This window comes from Chrysochloris asiatica, unplaced genomic scaffold, assembly GCF_000296735.1.
Source record: "Chrysochloris asiatica unplaced genomic scaffold, ChrAsi1.0 scaffold00171, whole genome shotgun sequence".
NCBI lineage: Eukaryota > Metazoa > Chordata > Mammalia > Afrosoricida > Chrysochloridae > Chrysochloris > Chrysochloris asiatica.
In genome coordinates, this window is record NW_006408689.1 from 5,252,544 (window position 1) to 5,263,630 (window position 11,087).

The 11,087-nt window shown below is 37.9% G+C and overlaps 1 protein-coding gene across 1 annotated transcript in view; it reads right to left on the reverse strand.

The window, feature by feature from the left end:
- Positions 1 to 4,923: 4,923 nt before the first annotated feature.
- Positions 4,924 to 11,087, reverse strand: part of SNX24 (sorting nexin 24) — a 236,973-nt gene continuing 230,809 nt past the window's right edge. Inside the window, exon 7 of the mRNA XM_006871634.1 lies at positions 4,924 to 4,991. Within this exon, the coding sequence (XP_006871696.1) occupies positions 4,924 to 4,991 (68 nt within the window). The remainder of the gene's footprint in view (positions 4,992 to 11,087) is intronic.

The following is an 11,087-nucleotide window of genomic DNA, read 5'->3' on the forward strand; positions in this document are numbered from 1 at the left end:
AAGCCAGGTCAAGTGGGTATTATCTGCAAGTGTGGGTGTTCTTATGCATATGCCCTCTCTTCTCATGAGCTGGATGCTTCACTTTCCACTCTAGTCCTCTGTGGCTATGTCACTGACTCTGGGTCCAAGAGTCCCCAGGTCTTGCCACACTGCTGGCCAACCAGGTCTCCACCCGGGTTGTAGTATCTTTAGTAAAATTTTACTCACATGAGATACCAGTGATATTGTCCTATGATTACCGGATTCCACTGGGTCATCTCTCTTTGGAAAGGGTGCAAATGCAAATCTCTTCCAGTCAGTTGGAGAGTCAGTTGTATTCCTAATTTCTTGGCATAGATGAGTGAGAGCCTCCAGTGCTACATCTGTTTGTTGAAAGGTTTCAATTTGTATTCCATCTATTCCTGAGGCCTAGTTCTTTACCAATGCTTTCATTGCACCTTGGACTTCTTCCATCAGGATCATTGTCTCTTGATCATATGCTACAGTGAAAAGAAAATCATTTGTTCTCTCTAAATTGTTATTTCTCTAAACAGTGATAAGATTTCTGGATTTTTCAACTTGAGCTTACAAAATGTAGGATATATTTTGATGTCATAATATGGTCATAATGATGGTCATAATGTTCATGGGGCTGTACATATCACCAACTGCTTTAGATAGGGAGGATGTAGAGTTTGACTATTGCTTGAGCTTACAAAATGTAGGATATATTTTGATGTCATAATATGGTCAGTAATGATGGTCATAATGTTCATGGGGCTGTACATATCACCAATTGCTTTAGATAGGGAGGATGTAGAGTTTGAATATTGCACCGTAGGATAAGCACAGTACTGCAAGGTAAGTTTGAACCACAAGGTCGGAGGTTCAAACTCACCAGTCACTCCTTGGAACCCTATTCTGGGTCTGAGTCTGAGCAGACTTGATAACACTTAACAACAAGTGTGTGATACCAGGGCTGCCAAGATGCAAACTAGCCAGGCCATGGAGATTAGGACTGAAGGAAGCTCCATATAAAACAGCATTGGGAGATGGTCTGAGGCTAGTCCCAGACAAACCACCAAGTTCATGAAGTAGGGGGCTGGGAGAGTAGGGATAGTCCCTATGTCCTGCTGTAAGGAGTCACAGGATTTCTTTTTCCTCTCTGTGTTTTCTCTACCTTTTATTTTTCTATTGCCAATGAATGGGAGCGCTGGTAGCGTAGTGGTTAGGAATCGGGCTGCGAACCTTAAGGTCAGCGGTTCGAAACTACCAGCCGCTCCGTGGGAGAAAGATGAGGCTTTCTACTCCTGAAAAGATTTACACCCTCGGAAACCCTGTACAGGGTCACTATGGGTTGGAACCGACTCGATGGCACTTAACAACAATTGTCAATGAATACATGCTTTGAATGACCTCATGGGGTTTTTTGGGAAACATTTTTGTAATTGCAAAGCTCCAAGCATGGGTAATACCATTCATACTGTGGACTTTGTGCACATCAAAATGTGATAACTGTACCCAATAAAACCCGAGAGTAAATATTATGAAATTTAGCATAAAGATATCTGACACCCTGCTAGTTTTTAAAATGAAAGTTTTCTGCTGTCTTAATCTTGACTTTATAATTACTTCATGAAAATATTAATAAAATTCATTATATATACAAAGTTATTGTCTATAACATCATAGAAAAAATGGACACAAAAAATACTTATTAATATTGTTGTTGCTGTTTTTAGAGGAAGGTGAGTTAGTTTCAACTCATAGTGACCCTATGTATAACAGAATTAAACAGAAACCGAAAACAAAAAATAATATGGTACTTTTTACAACATAAGCCATAGCAGATCCATGCAACCATAAAAAAGATGAGAAAGCACTTACATACTAACATGGACAGATTGCCAAGATAATAAATGAAATGAAGTGAAAATAAGTTAAAAACAAGTATTACTGCTACCATTTTTATAAAAAAGGGGGTGAGGTAAAATATATGTACAGTAAATTAACCATATATACTTACCTGAAGATTAAATATTTTTGGAAATATAGTATAGTGGTTGTCTGTGGAAACAGACCTGGGAAGGATCGAAGACTAAGACAGTCTTCTTATTTATATGCAGGTAAATGGGATCTAGTTCATACGTGTAAGTGTATTTCAAACATGTCTTACTTAAACATATCTCTGAGATCAGTGGATGGATGCAGACAAGTTCTCTCAGTAATACACCTGTCTTAATCTCATTAGGGCGTCTTCAGAAAAAAACAAAACAACAAAAAACTCCAGTCACAATGACTTCCAAGGGACCTGCTAAGCCAGTTCAATTCAAGGCAGAGACGTCAGCTCCAAAAGTTAGAGTGATTGTTTCTTGGAATCCCAAGAAATCTTGATAGACTTTCTCAAAGAACAAGGATGATGAGTGGACCTTATTATAGAGATGTTTTAAGGAAATGTAAACCTATATTGATGAAAAAAAGGCCAGAAAAATTGCACTGTGAAAAATTTCCCCATCACAGTAATGTGCCTGTTCATTCTTGGAGGATAGCAAGGGGATTTCGAAATTCTAAGAATTTTATTGGGAAATCTTACCCCATCTACCTTACAGCCCTGTGCTCTAGCCCCTTCAGGCTTTTCTTGCCCCAAATCAAAGAACGTTTAAAAGGAACACTATTTAAGTCCCTTGAGGATGCCAAAATTTCTGTTTTGATGTGGTGTAAATTGAAGACTGTGGAATTCTCTGGGGGAAAGGTCAGAGATGGAAACACTGCCCTCAGAATATATAGGCCTAGATGTAAGATATGTCAAGAAACAGTAGCTTCACATTGTGTTTTAAAACGACTTCAAGGGATATTTTTGCTTAATAAAGGTCTCTATGATTTTGTAGCAATACTTTTTTACTTAGCCTCATATATCCTTTTCTTAAACGTACAACCATGGAAATATGTATCTTCCTAATATACATTCCTGAGCTACAGAGGCCAGAAGCTCCTAAGTCTTTCCCAGACTCCCTTGCAGTGTGGCATCCCAATGAAATTGAGGTTTCATCAACTGGATGTATGTTATGTGGAGTGAAAATTGAAGTGGGTGTTCTTTGCATTGTGGTGGCTGGCAAGCAAGAACATGGGTGTGGAGAGACAATTGTAAGGTAGGTAGTGGCAACTGAACACTTCATTCCAGTGCCCAGTGTGTGACTGTATAAAAGAGCAGCACACAAATTGTACATGTAAAGAATGTCAAAGTAACAAATGTTTGTCTACATATATTTACCACAATTAAATTTCAGATAGAATCCCAGTAACGGAAGACTAATTAAAATATGCTCTATTTTTTGCTTTTATTTAACTCAAAATAGCTAATAACAAAAACATTTAAAAATATTTCCATTACTTAATTATACAGTTATTTTTAGTTGATGACACTTGATTACTTAATTCTGTTTCCAAGAAGTTGCAACATAATTTATCATAAAACATGTCTTCAAAAGTTTGAATCAGGCTTTAAATTTATATATTTAGATCCTAATCAAAAGGCATGATTTAGTAATTAGTTTTGATTCTAAATATATTTCTCCCACATAGAAGCTTAATAAAACAAACATAAATAGGCTAGCCATCAATTATTTTTCAAGGAAATGCCCAAATATAGCACATACATACATACAGGTAGCACATATGCTTTTAACTTTTATATGAACCATGTAAGATAAATATGGATGTTTGTTTGAAGTACAGTAGAGTCACATCATTGACACTTAAATTTATATTAATGCAGTATATGAGGTAAGTGAAAAGGAAATGATAAGGAAGGTAACATTTAATGCTGTGGTAATTAATACCACCTACTCAATGAATGGAGTTCTGGTGTGGCGCTGTGGGTTAATGCACTAGACTGCACAATGGTTTGAAGTGCACGGTCGGAGGTTCAAGCTCACCAGCTGCTCCTTGGAAATCCTATACAGGGTTGCTATGGGTCAGAATCGACTCAATGGCACTTCACAACAACAACTCAATGAATATATGTCCTCAAGCAAATCAAGATGAGTGCTATCAATCCGGTATTCCTTCAGCCACTGTTAGTTCACATCTGCCTCTCAGAGGACAAACATTTTGTGGACTGAGTTTGAGACTAGTATGTGCTTCTTACACATAATGGTCACTGAACAAATATCAACAACTCCATTTGGTCTTCAACTGAAGAAATAGCCATTTCTTGTAACACTGGAGAAAAAAAAAATGGTTGTGGTAGATGTACAGATTTCTAATATGGAGCCTTCCAAAAGGGCTTTAAGGGTAGCCTTGATAAGACCCTATTTTTCTTATGGGCTGATGCTAGAAACTGACCCCTGGGTATGATGCAACTCTACTGTAACATAAATAAAAATGCCATGATTTTTAAGATTTCATGATATTGTCAGTATAACTTAATTTCCAGTTTAGTGCCTTCCTCACATTTAGCACAGTGTGTTTCTCTGACACTTGCCTCGTGTCAGCTCTTCAGAATGTACCTATCACTAGCTGAGAAAATCCCACGATGAACAGATCAGTGTGTCATAAAATCGAAACACCGAAAGTTGATCAGTGGGAGTCAGGATATGGATTTCAGTGAACAAATGGTGCTCCTGGAGCACAGAGTAACTCTGTTTTGTGTCCGCAGTATTCCCAGGGGATGCTCTGAGTCTCTTTTTCATGGGTTTCCAAGTTGGCAGCTGTATCCAACTTCTTAAATACTTGGCCCTAACCTGACCACAGCCCTGGTTTACTATCTATTTTTAAAAGCACCATTCTAATGGGAACATCCCTGCCCTGAATTACGCACAGACTGTGAATTTTGCCACTAGCTAGGGCTGTTATGTCATAGAGTTTCGGTTAATTCGATAAATAACAATTTCCTTGACAAAGACTTCGAAACTTGTTTTAGCTTCTTTCGGCCAGGTAGGATTTCTACCTGGGCTGTAGGTGAGGGTAAAAGATTCCATGGAGAACTCCTTCAATAACCACATTTGGACAATCTGAAAAACAAAAGAAAACACTGCTCTTTTTATGTGCATTGATAAAAAGGTAATCGCACTTAGAAGAATTTAACAAGGCAAGGCCTGATACAACGTAGAAATCTGCAGCACCATGCAGTTTGCTCATGATTCCATTGTGCTATCAGTCATACAGCTGCAGCCTCTGGCCACTTTAGTGTACCACCAGGAATGCACGGCCAGATTTGTAGCTTATTGATTTAAGGGATGTTCTAATGGTTAATGCAGCTAGGGCCCAGCTCTTTATCTGAATGTTTTCTCACAAGGAAGATGGATTACACTGGCAATTCAATTTCTAACAAAAATCTCAATATACTTGAAGGAATTCCAAGATTTCTACTGGGAATACTTGGCTGCAGTTTTTCCATTGTGGTTTACAGCAGCATTTAGTCCAAGATGTCTTGAGTATGCTTGTTCTATTACACTAGCTTCTGGAGGGCAGGAAGACAAGGACCTGTCTTCTTAACTTAAAAGGGCAAATTTCCTTACAAAAGCCATCCAGTCAAGCTTGAAAAAATTGGCCACATTTTTAGAAGAGATACAAGGGAAACCCAGGGGGGTGTTGTACCACATTTCAGTTATCCGAGTAGGTAAAATATGAATGAACTACTTGAATGGAGGAATGACCAATTTTTCCTGTGGCTCAGAAGTTTAATGTCTAAACTTCAATCTCTACATATTTCTACCCAGTAAGTATGCTAAAACCAATTGCATCAAGTAAATATTGTTACTATATAAGGAAATTAAGTGGTCCAAAACTTGAAGACAAAAAAAAAAAAAAAAAAGCTCATTTTTTAAAACTATGATCTCTTTAGAGTACCTACTATGTGAACCCACTTAAATGGATATCAGACTTTATCCGGGAAGGTAAAAATAGACAGGAATTCTGGCTTTATCTAAAAAGCAATGAGAAGATCTTAAAAGATTATAAGCAGGGTAAAGCAGATCAAATTATGTTTTGAAATGTATCTGGCTGTCATTCAGACTGTACTGGAGTAAGTTCAAAGTGAACACAAGGAGATCAGAGATCAGCTACTGCTGGAGTTGAATTGGGAAGCGATGAAAGCCTGACTAGAGCAGTGGTTGGAGGATGGAGAAAAGTGAGCTGATGACCTGGTGGTAGAAGAGATGTGACTGGTGAGGGAAAGGGAGAAGTCACGGATGCCTCCGAGATTTCTAGCTTGCCTAACCAGATAGGTAGTGAAAGAAGACCAGAGATGAAATTCAGACTGGGAATAAAATAAAACAAGGTCAGTCTAGACTTGTTTGGTTGAGGTGTTTTTGAGACTTGCCTTAGTAAACACTTGTAGCTCAGAGAAGGCTGGAATGGAAATACAAGACTGTGAGTCAGCTGTGTACTTGGGATAATCAAGGTCATAAGCATGTAACAGATTATTTGAAAGAAAGTGTAGTGAGAAGACAAAAGAACCTTATGATAGTTACAAGGAAACTCCAAATATTGGTAGAAAAACAGAAAAAAAGTCAAGTTTCTGAAGAAAGAAAGTAGTCAATAGTGTTCGAAGCTGACAAGAGGTCAAGTAGCAGGAAGACTGAAAAATGTTCATAGGGTCTAGCTAGATGCAAGTCTGTGGGAATCTTGGCAAGGATTGTTTTTAGTTTCTCAAAATAATCAAACCCAAAGTCAAAAAGTCTACACTTTTCAATCCATTTTGAGGATACTATTGCTGGAAGATAAGCCCCTCATGTTAGAAGAACTGGAGAAGAGCTTCCTTCTCAAAGTAGAATTGACCACGATGACACAAATGGAGTAAAGCTCTCTGGAACTTCATGATGGGTCACATCACAAAATGAGGAGAAATAGTTGTACACATCCATTAATAATCAGAACATGGAATGTACAAAGGATGAATCTAGGAAAATTGGAAGTTGTCAAAAATGCAATGGAATGCATGAAGATTGATATCCTAAGCATTAATGAGTTGAAATGGTATTGGCCATTTTCAATCTGACAATCATATGGTTTACTATGTCAGAATGAACAAATTGAAGAGGAATGGAGCCACATCCATTATCAAAAAGAAGATTTCAAGATCTATCTTGAAGTACAATGCTTTCTATGATAGGATAATATCCATACATCTGTAAGAAAGACCAGTTAATACCACTATTATTCAAATTAATGCACCAACCACTAAAGTCAGTGATGATAAAACTGAAGAATTTTACCAATTTCTTCAGTCTGAAATTGATCAAATGTGTAATCAAGATGTACTGATAATTACTGGTGATTGGAACGAAACAAAGAGGAAGAATCAGTAGTTGGAAAATATGGCTTTGGAGGTAGGAACGATGCTGGAAATTACATGCAGAATTTTAAAAGACCAATGACTTATTCGCTGCAAATATCATTTTTAAACAGCATAAAAGATGGCTATGCACATGGACCTTACCAGATGGAATACACAGAAATCAGATTGACTACATCTCTGTGAAGAGAAGGCGGAAAAGCTCCATATGTCAGTCAAAGCAAGGGCAGAGAAGACTGTGGAACAATCAATTGCTCATAAGCAAGCTCAGACTTAGGTTGAACAAAATTAAAACAAGTCCATGAGAGTCAAAATTTGACCTTGAACATATCCCACCTAAATTCAGAGATCATCTCAAGAACAGATTTAATGCAGTAGAGACTAATGATTGAAGACCAGAAGAGTTGTGGGAAGATATCAAGAATATCATATAGGAAGAAAGTAAAAGGTCATTAAGAAGACAAGAAAGAAAAGACAAAAATGGATGTCAAAAGAGACTGAAGCTTGCTCTCCAGAGTTGAGATGCTAAAGCAAATGGAAGAAATGAGGAAGTCAAAGAGCTGAATAGAAATTTTCAAAGGGCAGCTCAAGAAGACAAAGTATTACAATGAAATGTGCAAAAACCTGGAGTAAAAAAAAAGTTAAAAGTTAGAAAACCTAAAGGGAAGGACACATTTAGCATTTCTTAAATTGAAAGAACTGAAGAAAGAATGCAAGCCTCGACTTGCAATACTGAAGAATCCTATAGGTAGAAAGTGGATAAATGAGCTGGAATGCAAAGTCGGTTTGAACTACAAGATCGGCAGTTCAAACTCAAACAGCTGCTTATCAGAAACCCTATACAGGGTCACTATGGGTTGGAACTGACTTGACAACACAACAACAACGGGTTAAATAAAAAGGATTCCTGGTGTGGCGCTGTGGGTTAATGCACTGGACTGCAAAATTAGTTTGAACTGCAAGGTTGGTGGTTCAAACTCACCAGTTTGAACCCTATACAGGATCGCAATGGGTCGGAACCGACTTGATGGCACTTAACAACAATAACACGGATAAAATACTGAATGATGCATCAAAAGAAGATGAAAGGAGTCACTGTACCAAAAAGAAATGGTCGACGCTCAACTATTTCAAGCGGTAGCATTTCAAGAGCCAGCGGTACTGACAGAAGAAGTCCAAGGTGCACTGAAGGCATTGCCAAAGAACATGTCTCTGGGAATTGATGGAATACAAATTGAAATCTTTCAACAAATTGATGAAGCACTGGAGGCTCTAACTCATCTATCTATGCCAATAAAATTTTAAGACAGCTACTGACCAACTGACTGGAAGAGATCCATTATCTGTGCACATTCCAAAGAGAGGTGATCCAACAAAATGCAGAAATCATCTAAAAATATCATTAATATCACATGCAAGCAAAATTTTGCTAAAGATGATTCAAAAAATGGCTGCAATACCACATTGACAAGGAACTACCAGAGCTTTAAGCTGGATTCAGACTAGGACATGGAATGAGGGCTATCACTGCTGATGTCAGAATGGATCTTGGCAGAAAGTGGAGAATACCAGAAAGATGTTTACTTGTGATTCACTGACTATGAAAAGGCTTTCACTGTGTAGATCATAACAAGCTATGGATAACATTTTGAAAACTAGGTATTCTGGAACACTTAGTTGAGTTCCTGAGGAACCTGTACATAGCCCAAGTAAGTGGTAGTCATTCAAACAGAACACTGAGTGGTTGAATGGTTTAAAATTAGAAAAAGTGGGCATCTGGGTTGTATTCTTTCACCATACTTATTCAATCTTTATGTAGAATTATATGAAGAAGAATGGTTCATCAAGATTGAAGGAAGGTTTATTAACAACCTTCAATATACAGGTAACAAAAACTTCCTTGCTGAAAGGAAAGAGGACTTCAAATGCTTACTGATAAAGAGCAAAGACCACAGCCTTCAATATGGGTTGCATCTCAATGTAAACAAAAATCCTCACCAATGGATCAGTTAACAACATTCATATAAATGGAGCAAAGTTTCAAGTTGTCAAAGACTTCATTTTGCTTGGATCAACCAACAACACTTATGGAAACAGTAGTCAAGAAATCAAATGATTTATTGCTTTCGGCAAATCTGCTGTACAAGTCCTCTTTAGAGTGTTAAAAAAGCAAAGATGTTTGAAGACTAAGGTGCACTTAGCTCAAGCCATGAAATTTTCAATAGCTTCATATGCATGGAAAGCTGGACAATGAATAAGGAAGACTGTAAAAGAATTGATGCATTTGAGTTATGGTGTTGGAGAAGAATATTAAAAGTACCATGGACTGCTAAAACAATAAACAAATCTGTATTAGAAGTATAGCCAGAGTGCTCCTTAGAATACAGAATGGCAAGACTTTTCTCTCATACTTCAGACATACCATCAGGAGGGACCAGATCCTAGAGAAGGCCATCATACTTAGTAAAGTGGAGTGTCAGTGAAAAAGAGGAAAACTGCAATGAGATGGATAGACACAGTGCCAGCAGCAATGGGCTCAGGCATAACGACTGTGAGGATGGTGCAGGACCGGGCAATGTTTTGTAGCGCTGTGCTATGAGTTGGAACTGACTCCATGACACCTAACACCTCAGGGCTAGGCAGAGGACATGAAATACATAGCTAGTTGCCTCTGGGAACAACTGCATCCTTTGCTATGAGATCAGAAGGAATGGATGGTGCCCAGATACCAGTACTGAAAATTATGATAAAAAAAACTCATAGAAGAGTCCCAGTCAAAAGGAGGAAATTATACAACTTCCAATTCTCATGGAGTCCACCCTTTCTAGATACATATAGGCTGTATGAACCTTTGAAACTGCTGCCTTGAGATAATCTGTAAGCCTTTAACCAAAAATATCCCCTAAAGTCTTTTAAAAGCCAAGCAATAATTTAGTTTAAATAGTCAAGCATGTCTGCCTTGAGCATTTAAGATCTGTCAATATGGACTCAAATTGACAGTAGGATCTTGAAAGATTAGATCAAAAACTTAGGGAACAACTCAGAGAACAATGATAAGAATGGTTACACAACTCAAAGAATGTAATCAGTGTCATGGAATTATATATGTAGAAACGTTTAAATTGGTGTATGTTCTGCTACATATACTCTCAACAAGGATAAAAAGAAAATACATTATAAACAAAAAGTGTATTTTCTTGACTTCTGACATTAAGAGGATAATGTCTGATTATTAGAACTTTAAAAATTGATACTCCTCTGATTTCATGGGGGTGGGCGGTGGGGAAGGTGTCAGTATATATGTGAATTTATTTCCATGTTCAGTATCCTCTGGATTAATACCTCAAATTTTTGCTAAGAAGCACCATAAAACAAAAACGTGATGCAAGTATAGTTTCTCTTTACATCAAATGCTAAAGATATACAAAACTGTATCACTAGTATAACTCTCCTTAAACTACAGGAAACTGATTTAAAAAATTGTTGTTAGATCCCATCGAGTAGGTACTAACTCATAGAGACCTTATGCACAGCAGAATGAAACAATGCCCAATCTTGGGACAACCTCACTACTGTTGACACGCTTGAGTCCATCGATACTGCCACTTGGCCAATCCATCTCATTGGGGGTCTTCCTTCTTTTCTCTGACCCTCCACCTTACTATGACACCTTCTCCAGTGACTGGTCCCTCCTGACAATATGTCTGAAGTACGAGAGGCAAAATTTGGCCATCTTGGCCTCCAAGGAGCACTCTGGCTGCACTTCTTCCAAAACGGATCTATTGGTTCTTTTGGCAGCCCATGGCACTTT